This window comes from Bos taurus, chromosome 26 (assembly GCF_002263795.3).
Source record: "Bos taurus isolate L1 Dominette 01449 registration number 42190680 breed Hereford chromosome 26, ARS-UCD2.0, whole genome shotgun sequence".
Taxonomy (NCBI): Eukaryota; Metazoa; Chordata; class Mammalia; order Artiodactyla; family Bovidae; genus Bos; species Bos taurus.
This window is the reverse complement of record NC_037353.1, coordinates 13,995,470-14,019,924: the sequence shown is the minus strand read 5'-3', so window position 1 is coordinate 14,019,924 and position 24,455 is coordinate 13,995,470. Positions and strand designations below refer to the sequence as shown.

The window sequence follows — 24,455 nt, the reverse complement described above, 5'->3', positions numbered from 1 at the left end:
AATGTATAAAGGATCTCTCTGTATTCTGTATTACTTCTTTCAACTGCATGTGAATCTATAGTTGTCTCAATAGAAACAAAAAAAAAAACCCACTACCAATAAAAGGAAAAGACAAGCCAGATTGGGAGGAAATATTTACAAATTATTTCATAAAGGATAGTATGTATAAAATATGAACAATCCTTTACAACTTCATAAAAAGACAACCCAATTAAAAACTGGCAATTTAAATAGATATTTCACAAACGAGATATACATATGGATGATAAGCATGTGAAAAGATGCTGACTATCACTATTAAGGAAATGCTAATTAAAACTGCACTGAAGTACCATTATACACTTAAATTTTACTGACTGGATAGAGCTTGTAAGGTCATCTATTAGTATTAGAAAAAGCATTTTAACACACAGGGCATTTAATTCAACCCATTAAATGAAAAGCCTTATCAAAGGCAATTTAATAAATTTTTAAAAACAATTATCTATTTCAGTTCCTCATTTTCACATTTGTCAAACAAATTTATATTACTCCATTAAAATTCACAATTACCTTTATCAGAGCTTTCTTGGTGAGTTTCTGGTTAACCTCAGGCTTATTGAGTATGTTCTTTGCTCTATGAGCATATTCCAGTGTACTCAGAGTTTCCTGTGATGAAAAGAAAAGGCCAATTACTGAAGATATGAGAATAAAGTAGTTCTGTTACCTAAAATGTACGATACAATAACATAATAATTTTTGGTTATATCTAATATAAACATTTACCCAGTAATACTACTATACCCAACCTTTAAAAACAAGGAATGTTCTTGAAGCAACTATACTCCAATTAAGTAAATAAATAAGACAGAGGACTGTTTAAAACATCCTTATTTTTTACTCCTCAAGGTTCAGGGTCTTTAACTTTACTATAATTTAATCTAATAATTTTTTGCTTTAGTCTTAAGCTCTATTAAAAAAAAAACCTCAATGAATTTCATCAACTGATGAATAAACAAAATGTCCTATATCCATATTATTCACCCACAAAAAGGAATGAGTTCTGATGCTGCAACATGAACATTGAAAACATTATGCTAAGTGAAAGAAGCCAGTCACAAAAGAACACTTATTGTGTGATTCCATTTATATAAAATATTCAGAATACGCAAAGGCATAGATGAAAGAAAGTAGATTAATAGTGACCTAGGGCTAGAAATGGAAACTGATGGGGAGTGACTGCTAATAGGTTACAGAGTTTCCTTCTAGGATAAAAATGTTTAGATTTTGGTGACAGTTGCATAGCTCAATGAATATAGTACAATCACCTAATTATATACTTTCAATGGATGAATTTTATAGTATACAAATCATTTCTCAACAAAAATAGTTTTTAAAATGAAAGAGGAATTAAGAGACTTTATAAAAGTTTTTCTAATTCCATTTAAAGAGGATAATCCAGTAAAATTAAAGTAGATTTTACCATCTTTGTTGTTTCTTTTGGTTTTCCTACCTGTACCCCCACATCCAGCCCCATTTTTAGTGATCTCTAAGCAGCCTCTAAAGCACCAGTATTCGCTTAACCCACTTCTAAGGCCTCAATTAAACCATCCACTGTTAATGACCACAGCAATTATCTTTGAAGACGGGAAAAATACAACTAAGTAACTAGCTTTTTAAGATTGAAAACTGCCAGGAAGGAGAAAGACAATTTTTCAGTGGTGTTCTCCTCCATGTGTCCACCACATACAATGTCTAGATTATTTTTACTGTAGTATAGAATGAATGAAGCTAATTAGTGAACTCTTAAAAATATTACACATGATAGTTAGGGAATTCTCTGGCAGTCTAGTGTTTAGGACTCCAAATTTTCACTGCTGAGGGCCCAGGTTCAACCCCTTGTTGAAAACGAAGATCCCACAAACCACGCAGCACAGCCAAAAAAAGTGATAGTTAAGACCTTACCTCCAGATTGAGAGATGCAGGAGAAACTGTTGCAATGATAGATGTTCTTGTACGTCCCCCAAGAGAGTCCTGGAGGATTCTAGTCAGTTTAGATTCTCGATAAGGAACATGAGGTGTTCTTTCTACAAGAGCAGTAATAACCCTTCCCAGAGTCAACAGGGACTGATTGATATTTCCAGCTTCCCGAGCTCTCTTGTCAACTGCTCCAGAACGGCCAATGTTCTCACTGCCTGCAAGATCAACCTTGAATTTTAAAAATAAAAATAAGTCCTCAGTCTATGGATTTGGAATAGAAGACTTTCATTCTCATATTGTACATAAAGATATTAAATAGCCAGTAAAATAATTTTCTATAAGTAACAACCCACTACAAAACCAATAACCCAGTGACTACAAAAGTACTGTCTCTAAATACACAATTTTCAAACTGCTCTATGAGGTGATAAAGAAGAAACAGTGGAATAGAACTACCATTTGACCTAGCAATCCCACTTCTGGGTATGTATGCAAAGAAAATGAAAATCATTCTCTCAAAGAAATGTCTGCACTCCCACGTTCACTGCACTGTTAATGATAACAAGGTATGGAAATAGCCTAGGTACCCACTGACGAATGAATAAAGATGTGACATGATGTGCATGCACACGCACACACACACACACACACACACACTCGAATATTATTCAGCATGAGAAAGGATATCTTGCTACATTGTACATTTTAAATACATAATTTTATTTGTCAGTTATACCTCAATAAAACTACAAAAAAAAAAAAAACCTGATAGAATGAACAGTGGTATTACAGTTGATGCTTACCAAGTTCAACTTTCCAATTTTAACAAGCTCCTCTCCATCAACTGTAGTTTCTTTCATATGTATTGTAACAGAGAAAACTGAGTGGGATCGACTAGAAAACAAGACCAAGTTGCCCAATCATTATAATGCAAAACATTATTTCTTTCTGTAACATAATGAAAACAGCAAAGAAAGATCTAAATCCACCAGGGTAGAGAAAGATAGTATCAGACAGGATATCAGTAAGATTTTGGAAGACAGTAGATAGATAGAATGATGCTAGGTTTTGGCTTTCTTCCTCCTGCTGCCTGCATAGAGGAAACCAATAATAAGCTACCTGAAAACAGCTTAAATGACTTAGAATCCTCAGGCACCTCTGAAAGCTGGATGTGGAATAATGTTTGAACAGCTGCCTGGTATGTCAGAAGAGATGGCTTGCAACTGATCTAAGAACCACTTGAAATATCATTACCTTAAACTCAAACAGCATCAGGCAAGCCACCAGATCACTCCCCCTCAGTGTCAACTGTCCTAAAAGTACATTGCTCTGCCTTAAGAAGGTCACCAGAGACAGGTAGGTCCTTCCTCTGAACAGCACAAACAGTAAATAGCAGTGTTCACTGAAACACCACAAGCAATCACTGCTAGACTACAAGGTTTTCCAAAGTCCTTCTTAAGCTGTATACTGACACTCAACTTTTATCTTAGTGATATAAAAAACAATACAGACAACCAAAGACAGCATTCCTTTCTGTATCAATATCTGATGAAGAACATTATGTTTGTTAATGTCATTGATGGTTGGAATATGGTAATTTCTAATTTTCTCATTTGTACTTTTCATGTGACTTGGAAAATTTTATAAGTATCATTTTTACAAAATTATTTAAGTTATTTTAAATAACAGAAAAAGGGAGGGACAGAGGGAAAAATATAAACTATAGATTTGAATTATAAAATTAATCTCATGTTTTCCTACCATTATTTGCCCAGGAGATCAGTCCTGGGTGTTCATTGGAGGGACTGATGCTGAAGCTGAAATTCCAATACTTTGGCCACCTCATGTGAAGAGTTGACTCATTGGAAAAGACCCTGATGCTGGGAGGGATTGGGGGCAGGAGGAGAAGGGGACGACAGAGGATGAGATGGCTGGATGGCATCACCAACTCAGTGGACATGAGTTTGAGTAAGCTCTGGGAGTTGGTGATGGACAGGGAGGCCTGGAGTGCTGCGATTCATGGGGTCGCAAAGAGTTGGACACGACTGAGCAACTGAACTGAACTGAACTGAATTTAAGATAATAGGACTAATGCTATTAAGCATAAAAGTCAATTCTGATTTTGGAAAACTGAATCATGTTTCTTTTCTTTATCACATACATTGATAAGAAGATATCTTTCCTGCAGTCTTCAGTGAAAATTAGGAAATTTTAAATTATTCAAATTTACAGAATAATGGGAATTTTATATTTCAGAGAAAAGTATTTAGAGAAAGAAAATTTCTTAAATTCCTTCTTCCAAAGTCTAAATCAAATGAAGTTATAAAGCAAACATTTAATTCAAGTGGAAACTTCATTCTATGATTTGTTTATAATTCCATTTTTAATGGAAAGCTATTACAGGAAATTTAATTTAAATTATAAAATAACCCATAATTCCATGATACTGATTACTTTCATGTTATGCTATTTTTCTTCTTTCTTTAAATACACACATATTTATATAGAGCTACAATTATAATTGTTATAGCATATTGTAGAAATGTCCGACTATAAGAGAGCAACTATAAGAGAGCAAGACCTCAAAGTCATTTTGCAGTTCAGGGAAAATGATATTCAAGTAAGTTTAACTACCTAAGGTAACATATTTAGTTAACTGCACAAATACCTAACTCCTAATCTACAACTCTTTCAATTACATTCTGATATTTCCTTCAAAGATGAGGGAAAAAAAAAAAAAAAATCACCTCTGATTTGGTAAAGTGCATTTGTAGAGTCTGGGATTCATCTCATAAGGGATACTATCAAATATGCCTCTTTCTCCCCTTGAAAACCTGTATTAGTGATCATGTGTATTCTATTAGTGATTATGTGTCTTCCTACATTAAAGTGAAGCCATTTGAGAAGAAAGAAGTCATGTTGTACAACCTAAATATATAAAATTTTGTCATTTATACCTTGATTAAGCTGGGGGGGAAAAAAACAGGCCATTTGGTTTTCTTCTAATCTTTACTCAAAAAAGGGATTTTCAAACTGTATTCTAAGTATCCTTAGGGGCTCCAGAAAAGTACTCAGGGCAAATCTCCTGAAGGCTGAAGAAGTAAGCCCCTGAGTATCCCACTGCCAAATCAACTACCCCAGCCACATTTTAATCAGGGCTCCCATGTATAATTTCATTTGGGAAAAGAAATCTTCTACTTAAAAAAACAATAATTCTGCTCAAGTTTAACTTGTCTTTGTCCTCCTTTCAACATTCTCCCAACACTGGTGCTCTCCTTATAAACCTCAAGCCAATCGCTAAGGCAAGCAATCCAGCACACGATCTAGCTGTGTGGCTCACATACTTGACACGCCCCAATGTGATTTCCCAAGTCTGGATATTCTTCTTGAAAACAAAATGGAGCAGAGGGGGAAACAAGGGCTTTCTTACCTAGAGTAGGCGTTCATCAGAGTTGCTGCAGTTGTCCTTTTTGCTGCCCCCTTCTCCAAAATTTGATAGACTTCATCCTTGTTGTGTACTGTGATTTCCTCTAAACCTTTGATTATCACTCCCCTCTGACCAAATATCAGAAGAGCACCCATTAAATTGGTTAAAAAGAAAAAAAACATATATATATATATATTTCTCAAAATATCACACATTAACATTTGGAGACATTTCATTGTCAAAGACTCAAGTTACCTTGTTACGGGGATCATCAAACATCTGCAGTCTCTCAGAAACATCAGAAGATGGATTAAGGAGATCAAAGAGCTCTTCATTATAGATTTCCAACAGCGACACTTTCACTGAAAATTCAGTACCGTTATCAGTAAGTTTCTCAAAAATTTGATGAAGAGTACGTGGAATTATACCAGCTAAAGGATCCTGAAATTATAATATTAATAAAGACTTAAAGAATACCATTTACTGCAATAGTTAAAACACACATATAACAAGGGCCTCTTTTATAGTATATTTAAACATAAATATGTCAAAACAGGTTTTAAAAAAAAATCAAAAAACTAACCTAATGTTAGAGAAGCCAAATCATTTACAAGCCATTTACAACAATCTGTTCAATAGCAATTATTCTTCCTTACACCTTCCACAAATCTGTCATTCCAGTCAGCTATTTCATGCCTGAGCATTATACAGAAACCAACTGAATCAAGTTCCTTATAAAGCCAAGTTCAATCATCCTCTCCAATTTTTCTCATGAGAACACAGAACCATTCTTTTAATCAGAAAAGTGGCTCATCTAACAGTATTCCCTAATTCCGACATAAAACAAAGTTGTTTCTCAAATGTCTAATTATCCTTAAAAAAACTTATGACTCTAAATTTTGAAACTGTGCTTTAAGCCTAGTCCATATTTTCTATGATTACAATTCCATAACACTATTACCCATGCATAAAGTAAGTTAATGCCCCAACCACTAGAAGAAAGGATCTACCTAAATGTTGGTAATTTGGAAAATATTAGTCATTAAACTCATTTAGGTTTAAACACATTTCTTTGTGAAATGTACTATGTGCTTTCTATAATCTTCAGCAATACAGTGATCTTAATTTTATACTCAAAGTCATCATTAATAAAGTACCATACTGCTCCCATGGTTGTGCTAACTTTACAAGACTCACTCCCTCACTGCAAAGCCTTCCTCTTCAAGTCCTACTCACATTCCACTTTCCCACAATAGTCTGCTCCAACTCTCTGTCCCAAAGAGACACTTCTCTCATCATCTAACTGTACCATATGTATTGCTCCTCTCTCCCAGTAAGACTTTATGTTTCTTAAACAGAAGCCATTACATATACTTTAATATCATTATACTAGTAGTTTATCCTAAATTCATGTTTGACATGGTATTCTGATCTATTTCAGACAGAGGCATCCAACCAAGTTTTATTCTGCTGCACTTGAGCCACTTTAGAGACAAAAGTCTGATATAAACAATAAATACCTCCTCCCAAGTATACTCTTCATTAGGGGACCTTTCACCTTCCATTGTAAAGGTTTTTCCAGTGCCGGTTTGGCCATATCTGTCAAAATTAACAGAAGTGTTAAACAAAAAAAAATGATTACATGCATCTAAAACTTTTCATCAATTTGAAAAGTGTTTAACTCACGCAAAAATAGTGCAATTATAGCCCATAATAACTTCATCCAGAATTGGACAAACAACACTTCGGTAAACATCAATTTGTTTAGTATTTGCTCCAAAAACCTAGCCAAAAAACAAAAGGCATTTCTTAAAAAAAAAAAAACTTCAAAATTACCTTAATTTAATATATTAACTTATCCAGCCCACTAGAAACCATTTGACAACTCAAAGGATCAACTGCAATTTCTAACTACACCAGAACCTACAGAAAATATACATACTAGGATAATTTTACATTAGTGGATAATAAGAAGTAGCAGCACTTTAGGAAGTAAGTACCATATCAAAAGTGTATGTTTTCCTTGAGCTTTTGTCCGCCAGTCCTCCAGTTCGAACACTAACTTCTTTCCGCACATGATCACATTCTACTACCGAATGGGCATTAGCTTTCCGCTCTGCCAAATTAAATGGTCTGTAAAATGAAACATACAAGGTTATTCAAGAACTCTTTTTTTAAAAACTTTTTATTTTGTATTGGGGTATATATAACCAATTAAAACTGTTGTTATAGTTTCAGGTCAACAGCTAAGGGACTCAGCCATACATAGGCTGCTAAGTCGCTTCAGTCGTGTCCGACTCTATGTGACCCTATAGACGGCAGCCCACCAGGCTCCTCCATCCATGGGATTTTCCAGGCAAGAGTACTGGAGTGGGGTGCCATCGCCTTCTCCACAGCCATACATATAAATGTATCCATTCTCCCCCAAACTCCTCTCCTATCCAGGCTGCCACTTAACAGTAAGCAGAGTTCTATGTTCTTGTGCTTATCCATTTTAAATATAGCAGTGAGTCCATGTCAATCCCCAACTCCCGAACTATCCCTTCTCCCCAGCAACCCTAAGTTTGTTCTCTAAGTCTGTGAGTCTGTTTTGTAAGTTAAGTTCACTTAAGAATTAAGAACTCTTAGTTATCAGGTTACTGATGACATTTTTGTTAATATCTCAGACAAGAACAATGGGAAGTTTTAACCACACTGTTGGTGACAGAGATTAAATGGGGCCTAAACGACACTGCTAAAGCAGACAGCAGAATTTTAAGGGTTTCAATTGCCAGAAATAAAATTAGTTTAAAAAGTTTTGAAAGATATATACAATTCTGACAGTTTCTTGGAGTAGATGCTAAGAGAATTAATTTGTAAAAAAGGTGAAACTTATTTTTCAGAATTCTATTTCCAATGTTCCTAGAATCCGGCCAAGTTAGGTTATGATGTATTAGAAAGAACATGCCAAATTTGCATCCAAAATATTAACCTGCCAAGGGATAAGTGGCACAAAATTAAAAATATATTAAAATAATGACTAATACACAGAGCGCTTACTACGTGCCAGGTACTCACTGTTCCAAGTATTTCACATGTGTTAATTCAATCTGTCCTCAAAACACTGAGGTCTAGTGGGGAACATAAAACAAGTGATTATAAGAGAGATGATGTTTAGTAAGGGGAAGTAAAAGGTGCTGTAGGAACTTACAGCAGAAACTTAATGGGGCCTTGATTAGGACAGAGCAGGATAGAGGAGGTGTGATGGGAAAGACTCCATGTGAAGTAAAATAAGATAAATGCCTCCTTAGGCATTTCAGTAGAATGAGGACTCTTCATCCAGTCTGCCTGGGCAATGGAGCCCTTTGTGCCTGTCTCCTCATTTGAAAATTAAAAGGTTGGTAATAGTACCAACCTCAAAATGTAGGGAAACAAGTCCTATGTAATTTACTGTTTCCCCAGCATCTACTACTCTGCTTAGCAGACACTCAAATATTAATAATATCTGTTATACTACACTGCTTAATAAATGTCATCCCTAGGGGAACGAAAAGGAAAGCTAAAAAGAACCACAGTCCACAGAGTAGCATCCGTAAGATACTGAGCACAAATCTGAGCCAAAGGGAGAGGTACTCTTGCCCTGAGTTCACTTTTCCCATTCATTATCACATACTGTGACAGGAAATGCCAAATAGGAAGTTATCTTTCCCCTCATCACTAGACTAACCAAACTGCTGTTTATGTTAAGGATACCTCAATGTCCCTGTCATGCCCCACCCCCATGTATGAAAACCACATTTGTGATCCTGAGAAATCTAACTCAGTAACTTCCAAGTAATATCTTGTCATGTTATCATTTGTTAAATGTACTGAAACCTAACAATGCACAAAAGTCACAGTATCCATAACTGCTCTCCTGTGGTTAAAGCTTTTCCAATTGGTCTAATCTCTCGTCAGGATGTGTGATTAAGTTACCAAATGAATACCATTCAAGTTATTTGGGCAAAGTAGTAGAAATTCCCACAAATCACACATTCCTAAAAGTTATCAAAGCTCCCACAAAGGAGCTTTAGGGACTGTTTATAGCTGCAATAAAGTACTGTCAACCAACTATTTTCCTATCCAGACTTCTTTAATTAGAAATTGCAAGGTTGCTGCTGATGACACTAGCAAAACCATCAATTGTACTTGGCCTTCCCTGGTGGTCCAGACAGTAAAGAATCTGCCTGCAATGCAGGAGACCCGGGTTCAATTTCTGGGTGGGGAAGATAACCTGAAGAAGGGAATGGCTACTCACTCGAGTATTCTTCCCTGGAGATTTCCATGAACAGAGGAGCCTGGCGGGCTACAGTCTATGCAGTCGCAAAGAGTCATACACAACTAAGCGACTAACACTAATGCTTTCACTACAGTCATTTTAAAATTCAAACAACCAAAATGGTAAGACAGACTGAAGATTAAAAAAAAAGTCCTGTCCACTAAATTCATTCATTCACTCCATAAATATTCATATAGCTACTGTACAAGTAAAGAACATCATAAAGATTGTATTCATTATAATCAAAAAATGAAGTCATCTCTCAAAATTTTGCTGATTTCTTAGGTTATCACAAAGATTGCATTCATTGTAATCAAAAACTGAAGTCATCTCTCTTAAAAATTTGCTATCTCTTGGTGGTTTAGTTGCTAAGTCGTGTCCAACTCTTGTGACCCCATAGACTATAGCCTGCCAGGCTGCTCTGTCCATGAGATTCTCCAGGCAAGAATACTGGAATGGGTTGCCATTTCCTTCTCCAGAGGATCTTCCGGACCCAGGGATCAAACCCAGGTCTCTTGCATTGTAGGCAGATTCTTTACCAACTGAGCTACTAGGGAACCCCTTAGGCTGATCTCTTAGGTTATTACAAACTGTTGCCATTAAAAGTTTAAAACTGGGAAAAAAAAAAAATCAGACAAGATTATGTGACAGAAACCACATGTAATCTGAAAAGCCTAAAATATTTACTATGTGGGCCCTTTGAGAAAAGATTTAATAACCTTCAAGGGCATAAGTTGTTTATTTAGTAAAGTTTAAGGACACACGCAAAGAAATAGAGTAAAACAACAGATTGGGAAAGACTAGAGATCTCTTCAAGAGAATTAGAGATCCCAAGGGAACATTTCATGCAAACATGGGCTCGATAAAGGACAGAAATGGTATGGATCTAACAGAAGGAGAAGAGATTAAGAAGAGGTGGCAAGAATACACAGAAAAACTGTACAAAAAAGATCTTCACGACCCAGATAATCCCGATGGTGTGATCACTCACCTAGAGCCAGATATCCTGGAATGTGAAGTCAAGTGGGCCTTAGGAAGCATCATTATGAACAAAGCTAGTGGAGGTGATGAAATTCCAGTTGAGCTATTTCAAATCCTGAAAGATGATGCTGTGAAAGTGCTGCACTCAATATGCCAGCAAGTTTGGAAAACTCAGCAGTGGCCACAGGACTGGAAAAGGTCAGTTTTCATTCCAATCCCAAAGAAAGGCAATGCCAAAGAATGCTCAAACTACCGACTGCACAATTGCACTCATCTCACACGCTAGTAAAGTAATGCTCAAAATTCTCCAAGCCAGGCTTCAGCAATACGTGAACCGTGAACTTCCAGATGTTCAAGCTGGTTTTAGAAAAGGCAGAGGAACCAGAGATCAAATTGCCAACATCCGCTGGATCATGGAAAAAGCAAGAGAGTTCCAGAAAACATCTATTTCTGCTTTATTGACTATGCCAAAGCCTTTGACTGTGTGGATCACAATAAACTGTGGAAAATTCTAAAAGAGATGAGCATACCAGACCACCTGACCTGCCTCTTGAGAAACCTGTATGCAGGTCAGGAAGCGACAGTTAGAACTGGACATGCAACAACAGACTGGTTCCAAATAGGAAAAGGAGTACGTCAAGGCTGTATATTGTCACCCTGCTTATTTAACTTATATGCAGAGTACATCATGAGAAACGCTGGGCTGGAAGAAGCACAAGCTGGAATGAAGATTGCTGGGAGAAATATCAATAACGTCAGATATACAGATGACACCACCCTTATGGCAGAAAGTGAAGAGGAACTAAAAAGCCTCTTGATGAAGGTGAAAGAGGAGAGTGAAAAAGTTGGCTTAAAGCTCAACATTCAGAAAACGAGGATCATGGCATCTGGTCCCACCACTTCATGGGAAATAGATGGGGAAACAGTGGAAACAGTGTCAGACTTTATTTTTGGGGGCTCCAAAATCACTGTAGATGGTGACTGCAGCCATGAAATTAAAAGACGCTTACTCCTTGGAAGGAAAGTTATGAACAACCTAGATAGCATATTCAAAAGCAGAGACATTACTTTGCCAACAAAGGTCCGTCTAGTCAAGGCTATGGTTTTTCCAGTAGTCATGTATGGATGTGAGAGTTGGACTGTGAAGACAGCTGAGCACCAAAAAATTGATGCTTTTGAACTGTGGTGTTGGAGAAGACTCTTGAGATTCCCTTGGATTGCAAGGAGATCCAACCAGTCCATTCTGAAAGAGATCAGCCCTGGGATTTCTTTGGAAGGAATGATGCTAAAGCTGAAACTCCAGTCCTTTGGCCACCTCATGCGAAAAGTTGACTCATTGGAAAAGACTCTGATGCTGGGAGGGATTGGGGGCAGGAGGAAAAGGGGACGACAGAGGATGAGATGGCTGGATGGCATCACTGACTCGATGGAGGTGAGTCTCAGTGAACTCCGGGAGTTGGTGATAGACAGGGAGGCCTGGCGTGCTGCAATTCATGGGGTCGCAAAGAGTCAGACACGACTGAGCGACTGAACTGAACTGAACTGAAGGACACGTTGGGCTTCCTAGGTGGAGCAGTGGTAAAAGACGGCAGAGACACAGGTTCAATCTCTGGGTCAGGAAGATCCCCTGGAGAAGGAAATGGCAACCTACTCCAGTATTCTAGCCTTGGAAATCCCATGAAAAGCAGAGCCTGGTAGGCTACAGACAATGGAGTCACAAAGATTCGGACACAATTGAGCACACACACACCACCACCACACCAAGAACAGAAATCTTTGCAGTAGGAGGGCTATTTGAAAAAGAAAAGGCTAATTTGAAGAGAAAAACATCTCTTTATACTGAAGTTATTGTAAACATTGGACACTAAGCACTTTTCATTAACAATAAAATAAATCTCTTTTAAGTTAAGGCTTTAAATGTATGGAGGTAATAAACATGAAATTCAGGATAATGTTCAACTCTTAAGGTAGAAGAAAGGGATGTGGAGGGATACAGTGGGATTCTAGCTGTAATGATTCTTCTGTTTCTAAACAAAGATGCTTGTTATATTCGTTATATTTTTTTATAGGTCTGACCTATTTTTTAACTCACAATAAAAATGATATTAAAGAAAATAAAGCCACATAGAAAAGGTAATACTGCCTGACTTAATTAAATGATCCAAATCATATAAAAATTTGTATTGGAATATGGGCTGGTTTTTTTAATCTTCAAGACAAGTAACTATTAACAGAGGCCCGAGAATGCAATTGGTAATTGGCTAGACTTTGGGTTACCACCAAGTGTCTTGTCAGGCACCTACTTTAGAGTTAGCTATTACCTTTGATACATACAACTCAAGCTACCAAAGCTGTGTGGGCAATAACCTAAGAAAGTCTGTTAATACACTTTTAAAATAACCTTTTAATTTTAGAATACGTTTGGATTTACAAAATAGTTTCTGAGAGTTGGTAGAGTTTTTAATATCACAGCAACAAAAATAGACACACAAAATACACATATACCAGCAAACTGTGTAGGGTGTCTAAAAAGCCAAATCAATCCAATATTTGGTTAAGCAATAGATTGTACAAGTATGTTCTTCCTCTCCTGAAGTGATGAAGTGAAGTCGCTCAGTCATGTCCGACTCTTTGCGACCCCATGGACTGTAGCCTACCAGGCTCCTCCGTCCATGGGATTCTCCAGGCAAGAATACTGGAGTGCGTTGCCATTTCCTTCTGGGAAATGATGCATAAACTAATCAGGAGAGAGCTGAACACCTTCACCCACCCACTGGAAAATGTAGCACAACTTTAGTTGTCTCCTTGATTTTTTAAAACATAAACTCATTCTACAACTTCAATTTTAAAAACAAAGATGTTTATTTTTTTACTAAGGATTAAGAAAATATTACTTCTAGAACAAAGTGAAGAGGTAAATGATTACTTTTTTAGAGATGATGGACAGGATGATAATAACAACATAAGTGCTAAAACATTTGTTTAGTAGGTGTGCAGTCGTTTCCAAACTGATCAACTGCAAGGAGTGGCATACAGAATGACACCTAAATCTTTGTCGACAGTATTTTTAAAAAAAAAACACATTTCACTAAAGAACAGCGACGAACTTCTCCTCAATAGCAGTTTAAACTATAAACTCAGATACAAATATCCTTTCTTCTGGAAAAAACAAAACAAAATACTAATTTACTCCTCATAGTGACCTGGTGTCATTTTCTCGAACAGAACGCAGGAAACTAAGAAACAGGAAGGTCTGGTTCCTTCAGAAAATAGCCAACAAAATCCCTCTTCTCGGCCCGCGCAGGAAGGAGCCCGGCAGCAAAGCCCAGGGCTCGAAACCCTGCAAGCTCGCCCTACCTGCATCGCACCACCACCTGGATGTTCTTCCCCTTTTCATCTTTCTTCTTCGCAGATGAATTCGGCTGAGACGCCATGACTGTCCCCTAAGAAGGCCGGGTCACGGACTCGCCGTGGGGCGTGGAGCGGCTCGGCGGCCGGCGCGGACCTAGGTGCCCTCCTCCCCTGCCGGGTGCTGGCGTGCCCGCGGAAACTGCTACCCACCAGTCACGGCCACCGTGACTGGCCGCGCCGTCTGCCCCGCACCAGTCCGAGCCTTGGAATCACAAACCTAGTCTCCGCCCGAAGCCCAGGAAACCGAGCAACGACTCGGCGCCTCAATTTGAAAAAGGAGCCGACCGGCCGGGCCAATGGCAGCGCTGGGGCGCAAAGCACCATGGGACGCGGTGTCGTCACCAGACCCCCGCCCCTGGGGCGTGGCCCGCGGGAAAGTAAATAGCTGGTCCGAAGGTGCCACCCTGGAACGTGTAGTCTTGTGGGAGACTCCCCGTGAGTAGTGTCACACGTCGACGTGGTCTTGCTCAAATTACAAAACGTCTCTAGGCCAGAGTTTCCTCATCTGCAGAATGGGACTGATAGCAACTGTCTCACTGGTGAGGGTAAATAGTTCAGACTAGAAAGACCCTGTAAGCGCTGGGGAAACCTAGCGGTTATTGTAAATGAAATTAGAGAATTGTAAGACTGTGCTGTGGAAGCACAGAAAAGAGAGGTCCAAAGCAAGCCCTTTCTCGGAGGAAGCGTCCAGAATCGTCTTGAAGAATAATTAGGAAATGTTAAGACTAAAAAGGGCTTCCCTGGTAGCTCAGATGGTAAAGCGTCTGCCTACAATGCAGGAGACCCGGGTTCGAAAAGACACTGAATGTTACTTTAGGACTATGAATTTATTCTTTGATTGATGAGAACTCGTCCTCGCCAAATGATTCCAAGCAAGAAAGCAAGGTCAGATTTGCGTTTTCCAACCACTGTCCTGCAGTAGCTGTTGCAGGCTCAATCTACGTGGCGCAGCATCCCGGCAGGCATCTCAAGGAGGTTGCGCAAACGCCCACGGCCGTCAGCCTACAACTCCCGGCAGGCAACGCTACCCGGCTCCTCAGCCGCTCAGTGACCGCAGGCTTCCGTAGGAGTATTTGGAGCGTTTTGGCAGTGTTTACGGTTACTCGACCAGATTAGATGTGGGTCGCAGACCCAGGAAATAAGAATCATGGGCCTGTGCTATACTCGGCTCTGGGAACTTCGGTTTGGGACCGTCCTTAGCCCACAGGAACCTAGATATCTTTGTAGTTTCCGAAGTGATGATGTGATGATGGCCAGATGGGGTGGAAATTTCGCAGGCCTCCTAAAGTGTTCCTCTGCTTATTAACCTACCTTCTTCCCCCAAGGAATCAACACATCTACAGCTTAGCCTTTCCTGGTGGCTCAGACGGTAAAGCGTCTGTCTACAATGTGAGAGACCTGGGTTCCATCCCTGGGTTAGGAAGATTACCTGGAGAAGGAAATGGCAACCCACTCCAGTACTCTTGCCTTGAAAATCCCATGGACGGAGGAGCTTGGGTGCAGGCTACTATCCATGGGGTCGCAAAGAGTCGGGAACGACTTAGCGACTTCACTTTCACTTTCACAGCTTAGATGGTCCTCTTATCCTACATAGCCAGTTGTCTACTGATATCTCCTCTTAGATGGCTCACCAGCACCTAAATGAACCTATCCAAAATGAAACTCTTCACCCTAACCCCCCTTACCTCCACCCTGATCTTTCTGGTTTAGACACGTGGTTCTAACCAGACCTTTGATTCCTTTGTTCTCCTTGACCAATGCAGACCTGTTGGTTTTATCACTTCTGCCTACCACTCTAGTCCAAGTGTCTTTTATCTCCACCCTGAATAACTGTCCTTAATAACCTCCTTAACAGGTTTCTCTACTTCTGTTCTTTTCCATTCCTATCTCTTTTGCTTAGCAGAGGGAAGGCACTTTTTAAGAACAGAACAGATCATGCTCTTCGTGTACTTTTAAACCTTATATTAGCTTTTCATTGTACTTGGGATAGAATCCAAACTTCTTACCATGCCCTGTATAGCCCTTGTCAAGAAGGGGGGAATTTTTAGGACAGGTAAACTATTTTGAGTTCTTACTGGTGGACTAATGATGAAATTGACACAATACAGGTTACTGCTGCTAAGTCACTTAGTCGTGTCCAACTCTGTGCGACCCCATAGATGGCAGCCCACCAGGCTCCCCCGTCCCTGGGATTCTCCAGGCAAGAACACTGGAGTGGGTTGCCATTTCCTTCTCCATTGCATGAAAGTGAAAATGAAAGTGAATTCGCTCAGTCCTATCTGACTCTTAATGACCCCATGGACTGCAGCCTACCAGGCTCCTCCGTCCATGGGATTTTCCAGGCAAGAGTACTGGAGTGGGGTGCCATAACAGGAGAAAAAAAAACAACCTAAATTTTAATTGAAACAGAGGGAGGTCTCATAGAAATGGGACCTAGGAAGTGGCAAAGCAGGCAGTTTATAATTTTAGACAAAGAAGCAATAAATTTGTGAAAAATTGACAAGACAGAGAAACTCAGTTTTGGGTGCTCAATTAGTGAAGAATCTAAACAGTTTAGGTTTGGGGTAGCAAATTAAAGTAACAAGATTTGTTTAACTAGGCTTCTTGCCTGAATTCCCTGTCTCTGGCCAGAGGGTGTCCTTTTACCTCCAGATGCAGGGAGTGCACCTTTCCTGTGAGAGATTATTTCCTGCTCCTAGGGATACAGAGAGTCAAAGAGTCCCTCTAGCATTGGCCATTTCTTGAGTAACGTTAATTCCAAATTATCAAAATAACATTAAGGGACTTGCTCCTGAGAAATCTGTATGCAGGTCAAGAAGCAACAGTTAGAACCGGACATGTAACAGACTGGTTCCAAACTGGGAAAGGAGTACGTCAAGGCTGTATATTGTCACCCTGCTTATTTAACTTATATGCAGAGTACATCATAAGAAATGCCAGGTTGGATGAAGCACAAGCTAGAATCAAGATCGCCAGGAGAAATATCAATAACCTCAGATACACAAATGAGACCACCCTTAGGCAGAAAGCAAGAACTAAAGAGCCTCTTAATGAAAGTGAAAGAGGAGAGTGTAATGCTGGCTTAAAACTCAGCATTCGAAAAACTAAAATCATGGCATCGGTCCCATCACTTCATGGCAAATAGATGGGGAAACAATAGAAACAGCGACAGACTTTATTTTTTTGGGGGGGGGGGCTCCAAAATCACTGCAGATGGTAACTGCAGCCATGAAATCAAAAGACGCTTGCTCCTTGGAAGAAAAGCTATGACCGACCTAGACAGCATATTAAAAAGCAGAGACATTACTTTGCCAACAAAGGTCCATCTAGTCAAAGCTATGGTTTTTCCAGTAGTCATATATGGATGTGAGAGTTGGACTATAAAGAAAGCTGAGCACCAAAGAATTGATGCTTTTGAACTGTGGTGTTGGAGAAGACTCTTGAGAATCCCTTGGACTACAAGGAGATCAAACCAGTCAATTGTAAAGGAAATCAGTCCTGAATATTCGTTGGAAGGACTCATGCTGAAGCAAAACTCCAATACTTTGGCCATCTGATGCAAAGAAATGACTCATTAGAAAAGGCCCTGATCCTGGGAAAGATTGAAGGCAGGAGGAGAAGGGAACAACAGAGGATGAGATGATTGGATGGCATCAGTCACTCAATGGACATGAGTTTGAGTAAGTTCTGGGAGATGGTGAAGAACAGGGAAGCCTGATGTGCTGTAGTCCTTGGGGTCACAAAAGAGTCGGACAGGACTGAGCGACTGGACTAAACTGAACTTGGTGGTACAGTGATTAAGAATCTGTCTGCCAGTGAGGGGACACAAGTTCAATCCCTGGTCAAGGAAGATCCCGCATGCCTCAAAGCAGATAAGTCTGTAGACCACAACTACTGAAGCCCATGTGCCTAGAGCCTATGTTACACAAGAGAAACTATCTCAGTGAGAAGCCCACACGCTAGAGAGTAGCCTCACTCCAGGAAACTAGAGAAAGCCTTCACCCTGCACACACCCGTGTGTGCACGCGTGCCTGCTAAGTTGCTTCAGTCATGTCTGACTCTTTGCAATCCCAAGGACTATAGCCTGCCAGCTTCCTCTGTCCATGGGATTCTCCAGGCAAGAATACTGGAGTGGGTTGCCCTGCCCTCCTCCAGGGGATCTTTCCAACCCAGAGATGGAACCCAAGTCTCTTATGCCACCTCTTTTGACAGGCAGGTTCTTTACCACTAGCACCACCTGGGAAGCCCAACAAAGACTCAGTGCAACCCCCAAAATTAATTAATTGATTGATTAAAAATATGGCACCAAGATACATTTTGGGGCAGCCTACCATGGGCCCCCACACCCTCATGATCTGACCTTGGCCTGCACAAACAGCTCCAGCCACTACCATGTTCCAGAGTTTCTAAGTTCTTTCCTGCAGCCATACCTTTGTATGTGTATATCTATACATCCAGACCTGTACCATCTCCCTACAGCCGTCTAGTTTGGCTCCTTGGATTCCTTATCCATTCTTATCTTTCAAATCTCAGGTCAACTTTCTCTTTAAAAAGGCCTTTCTTGACTAAATATATATCTAAATATATATCTATATTTAAATATATATCTTTCCTATCTAAATATATAAACATTTCTCCTATAATTTTCTCTCTCAAGATCCTCTTTATTTCCTTCATAACTCTTACTACAATCTATAATTACATTACAGTATATTGTCTATCTACTTTTCTAGAATGTAAGTTCTGTGATTGTTTGTTCAATATTGTTTTCCCAGTATCTTGAATGGAGTCTTACACAAAGTGGTCACTAAATAAATGAGTGTGTGCATGCAACTTCAGTCATGTCCGACTCCATGTGACCCTATGGACTGTAGCCCACCAGGCTCCTCTGTCCAATGGGTACCTGAAGGAAATTGCCTAATTTCTCCCAACCTTGGTTGCCTTATCTGCAAGATGGAGATAATAATGATTACCATTATTATAAGAATTAAAATAATAACATATATAAACTACGTGGCACATGATAGGCCAAAACTGTTCATTTCTTTTCCTTTTCTTTCTCATTCAGTCAGTTCAGTTCAGTCGCTCAGTCATGTCTAACTCTTTGCGATCCCATGAATCGCAGCACACCAGGCCTCCCTGTCCATCACCAACTCCCAGAGTTTACCCAAACTCATGTCCATCAAGTCGGTGATGCCATCCAGCCATCTCATCTTCTGTTGTCCCTTTCTCCTCTTGCCCCCAATCCCTCCCAGCATCAGGGTCTTTTCCAGTGAGTCAGCTCTTCGCATGAGGTGGCCAAAGTACTGGAGTTTCAGCTTCAGCATCATTCCCTCCAAAGAAATCCCAGGACTGATCTCCTTTAGGATGGACTGGTTGGATCTCCTTGCAGTCCAAGGGACTCTCAAGTGTCTTCTCCAACACCACAGTTCAAAAGGTAGACATCTAAACAATATTTAGGGAATTCTTGGTGGTCCAATGGTTGGGACTGGGCATTTTTACCGCTGAGGCCTGGTTAGATACCTGGTCCCAGAACTAAGTTCTCACAAGCTGCCCTGCATGGCCAAAAACAAAAACAGTGTTTATACTAGCAGTCATTTGAGTTGATTCAAGAAATTAAAGAGTCTCCATTTGGTAATAGTTATAGCTGACATTTATCTAGGGTTCTCATGCGTCAGACTATGAAATACTTTGTATGCACCATCTTATTTAATCTTCAGGACAACTTTTTGAAGCAGAAACTAGTATTTCTCACTATTTTATGAAAACGAAGCCAAGTTAGCATATTTTCTATAGTCTACATCTAATAAGTAACAGAGAAGGACTTCAGAATTCATTCTGAGCCCAAATCCCAGATTGTTAACTGCTATCTCCCTCACCTAATTCACCTAGGTTTTCCATGTGGTCAGTGTGGTTACTGTCCCTGCACCCCATTTTCACTATATGCTTATTGAGTTGCTTGTTTTGAGCCAGGCATTATAGAAATAGGTTGAATTGTAGTTCCTGCCCTCAAGACTAAACCTAATGGAGATGGCTGGGGTCTTACAGACATTTGTGAGAATTTTGTTACACTAGGCAGGTTATTTTACACTGTCTCTGTAGAGCTCAACCTACTCAAACTAATCAACGCCTTTCTGTTGAAAATTTTCCCATGTTTAGAAATTATTTTTAATGCTTTTGAGGCCAGGGGCGACGGGCAGGAGGAGCTACCCCATGCCCCTAAGCCCGAGGCCAAGGGCGGAGGCGGAGAGGACCAACCCCACATCCAAGGAGCCGTGGCTGCGCGGGCGCAGGAGGGCCTAGAGGAGCTATCCCACGTTGAAGGTCAGGAAGGGCAGTGGTGAGGAGATACCCCTCGTCCAAGGTAAGGAACAATGGCTGCGCTTTGCTGGAGCAGCCGTGAAGAGATACCCCATGCCCAAGGTAAGAGAAACCCAAGTAAGATGGTAGGTGTTGCAAGAGGGCATCAGAGGGCAAACACACTGAAACCATACTCACAGAAAACTAGTCAATCTAATCACACTAGGACCACAGCCTTGTCTAACTCAATGAAACTAAGCCATGCCCGTGGGGCAACCCAAGAAGGGTGGGTCATGGTGGAGAGATTTGACAGAATGTGGCCCACTGGAGAAGGGAATGGCAAACCACTTCAGCATTCTTGCCTTGAGAACCCTGTGAACAGTATGAAAGGCAAAATGATAGGATACTGAAAGAGAAACTCCCCAGGTCAGTAGGTACCCAATATGCTACTGGAGATCAGTGGAGAAATAACTCCAGAAAGAATGAAGGGATGGAGCCAAAGCAAAAACAATACCCAGCTGTGGATGTGACTGGTGATAGAAGCAAGGTCCGATGCTGTAAAGAGCAATATTGCATAGGAACCTGGAATGTCAGGTCCATGAATCAAGGCAAATTGGAAGTGATCAAACAAGAGATGGCAAGAGTGAATGTCGACATTTTAGGAATCAGCTAACTGAAATGGACTGGAATGGGTGAATTTAACTCAGATGACCATTATATCTACTACTGCGGGCAGGAATCCCTCAGATGAAATGGAGTGGCCATCATGGTCAACAAAAGAGTCCAAAATGCAGTACTTGGATGCAATCTCAAAAACGACAGAATGATCTCTGTTCATCTCCAAGGCAAACCATTCAATATCACAGTAATCCAAGTCTATGCCCCAACCAATAATGCTGAAGAAGCTGAAGTTGAATGGTTCTATGAAGGCCTACAAGACCTTTTAGAACTAACACCCAAAAAAGATGTCCTTTTCATTATAGGGGACTGGAATGCAAAAGTAGGAAGTCAAGAAACACCTGGAGTAACAGGCAAATTTGGCCTTGGAATACGGAATGAAGCAGGGCAAAGACTAATAGAGTTTTGCCAAGAAAATGCACTGGTCATAACAAACACCCTCTTCCAACAACACAAGAGAAGACTCTATACATGGACATCACCAGATGGTCAACACCGAAATCAGATTGATTATATTCTTTGCAGCCAAAGATGGAGAAGCTCTATACAGTCAGCAAAAACAAGACCAGGAGCTGACTGTGGCTCAGACCATGAACTCCTTATTGCCAGATTCAGACTTCAATTGACAAAAGTAGGGAAAACCACTAGACCATTCAGGTATGACCTAAATCAAATCCCTTATGATTATACAGTGGAAGTGAGAAATAGATTTAAGGGACTAGATCTGATAGATAGAGTGCCTGATGAACTATGGAATGAGGTCCGTGACATTGTACAGGAGACAGGGATCAAGACCATTCCATAGAAAAGAAATGCAAAAAAGCAAAATGGCTGTCTGGGGAGGCCTTACAAATAGCTGTGAAAAGAAGAGAATCGAAAACCAAAGGAGAAAAGGAAAGATATAAACATCTGAATGCAGAGTTCCAAAGAATAGCAAGAAGAGATAAGAAAGCCTTCTTCAGCGATCAGTGCAAAGAAATAGAGGAAAACAACCGAATGGGAAAGACTAGGGATCTCTTCAAGAAAATCAGAGATACCAAAGGAACATTTCATGCAAAGATGAGCTTGATAAAGGACAAAAATGATATGGACCTAACAGAAGCAGAAGATATTAAGAAGAGATGGCAAGAATACACAGAAGAACTGTACAAAAAGGATCTTCACGACCCAGATAATCACAATGGTGTGATCACTGACCTAGAGCCAGACATCCTGGAATGTGAAGTCAAGTGGGCCTTAGAAAGCATCACTACGAACAAAGCTAGTGGAGGTGATGGAATTCCAGTTGAGCTATTCCAAATCCTGAAAGATGATGCTGTGAAAGTGTTGCACTCAATATGCCAGCAAGTTTGGAAAACTCAGGAGTGGCCACAGGACTGGAAAAGGTCAGTTTTCATTCCAATCCCAAAGAAAGGCAATGCTCAAACTACCACACAATTGTACTCATCTCACACGCTAGTAAAGTAATGCTCAAAATTCTCCAAGCCAGGCTTCAGCAATATGTAAACCGTGAACTTCCTGATGTTTAAGCTGGTTTTAGAAGAAGCAGAGGAACCAGAGATCAAATTGCTAACATCCGCTGGATCATGGAAAAAGCAAGAGAGTTCCAGAAAAACATCTATTTCTGCTTTATTGACTATGCCAAAGCCTTTGACTGTGTGGATCACAATAAACTGTGGAAAATTCTGAAAGAGATGGGAATACCAGACCACCTGATCTGCCTCTTGAGAAACCTGTATGCAGATCAGGAAGCAACAGTTAGAACTGGACATGGAACAACAGACTGGTTCCAAATAGGAAAAGGAGTACGTCAAGGCTGTATTTTGTCACCCTGTTTATTTAACCTATATGCAGAGTACATCATGAGAAAGGCTAGGCTGGAAGAAACACAAACTGGAATCAAGATTGCCTGGAGAAATATCAATAACGTCAGATATGCAGATGACACCACCCTTATGGCAGAAAGTGAAGAGGAACTCAAAAGCCTCTTGATGAAAGTGAAAGTGGAGAGTGAAAAAGTTGGCTTGAAGCTCAACATTCAGAAAACCAAGATCATGGCATCCGGTCCCACCACTTCATGGGAAATAGATGGGGAAACAGTGGAAACAGTGTCAGACTTTATTTTTGGGGGCTCCAAAATCACTGTAGATGGTGACTGCAGCCATGAAATTAAAAGACGCTTACTCCTTGGAAGGAAAGTTATGACCAACCTAGATAGCATATTCAAAAGCAGAGACATTACTTTGCCAACAAAGGTCCGTCTAGTCAAGGCTATGGTTTTTCCAGTGGTTGTGTATGGATGTGAGAGTTGGACTGTGAAGAAGGCTGAGCGCCGAAGAATTGATGCTTTTGAACTGTGGCGTTGGAGAAGACTCTTGAGAGTCCCTTGGACTGCAAGGAGATCCAACCAGTCCATTCTGAAAGAGATCAGCCCTGGGATTTCTTTGAGAGGAATGATGCTAAAGCTGAAACTCCAGTCCTTTGGCCACCTCATGTGAAGAGTTGACTCATTGGAAAAGACTCTGATGCTGGGAGGGATTGGGGGCAGGAGGAGAAGGGGATGACAGAGGATGAGATGGCTGGATGGCATCACTGACTCGATGGACATGAGTCTGAGTGAACTTCGGGAGTTTGTGATGGACAGGGAGGCCTGGAGTGCTGCGATTCATGGGGTCGCAAAGAGTCGGACACGACTGAGCGACTGATCTGGTCTGATCTGATCTCAAGAATAGTTAACATAAATTCTACCAGTGCAATATCATTGGCCTTGTGCTTATCCTGATATTTTCTCTTTCAAAAGTCTGTATACATCCTGTAAAAATTATTTTTAATTGAATTTTATTTTTCTAAAAGTAAAACATGGACATTATTTTAAAAGTTAAATACTTTCTAAAAGGCTTATAACAACGACAATAAAAAAGCTATTTTCCTGCCTTGTCTCACCCCCAGTCTCTCCAGACCTCCATGTCAGAAATAACTACTTTCAACTTGACTACTTTTTTAGCATTTACATGTGTTTCATTTCTGTAAAGAATTTGTATATACTATTATCTTTTGATTAATCGATTTTCAACTTTATTTATTGACTTCCTCTTAACAAAGGTAGAATCTTACCATCCCCTCTGCTTTCCCTTTGCCATACATTCAATATTACAATTTTTCTTAAATCAAAGACCTGTTAGCATATTTAGCTTATGTGCCTATTCATAGGTGAGCATTTCAATCTAGTGAGATTATGTTTCCATTGCTTTTTGCTTATCCTAAAGTTAATCGTTGCCCAATTTTGTTTGATTAGCTTTCCTTGCTTTCTTAATTCTTCCTATATCCTCTCAGTAAAACTTTCCACCAGTTCAGTCACATTAGAAATCTATCAGTTTCAAACTGAGCTGATTATTGTCTATG

General features: G+C 40.0%; 1 protein-coding gene across 1 annotated transcript in view; it reads right to left on the bottom strand.

The window, feature by feature from the left end:
- KIF11 (kinesin family member 11) overlaps positions 1 to 14,121 on the bottom strand; it is a 45,365-nt gene extending 31,244 nt beyond the window's left edge. The window contains 9 exon segments of the mRNA NM_001192185.1: positions 553 to 648; positions 1,945 to 2,187; positions 2,763 to 2,853; positions 5,390 to 5,514; positions 5,642 to 5,827; positions 6,907 to 6,985; positions 7,073 to 7,170; positions 7,387 to 7,519; positions 14,022 to 14,121. Of these exon segments, the coding sequence (NP_001179114.1) occupies positions 553 to 648; positions 1,945 to 2,187; positions 2,763 to 2,853; positions 5,390 to 5,514; positions 5,642 to 5,827; positions 6,907 to 6,985; positions 7,073 to 7,170; positions 7,387 to 7,519; positions 14,022 to 14,098 (1,128 nt within the window). The 5' untranslated portion in view covers positions 14,099 to 14,121.
- Between the last annotated feature and the right edge of the window lie 10,334 nt (positions 14,122 to 24,455).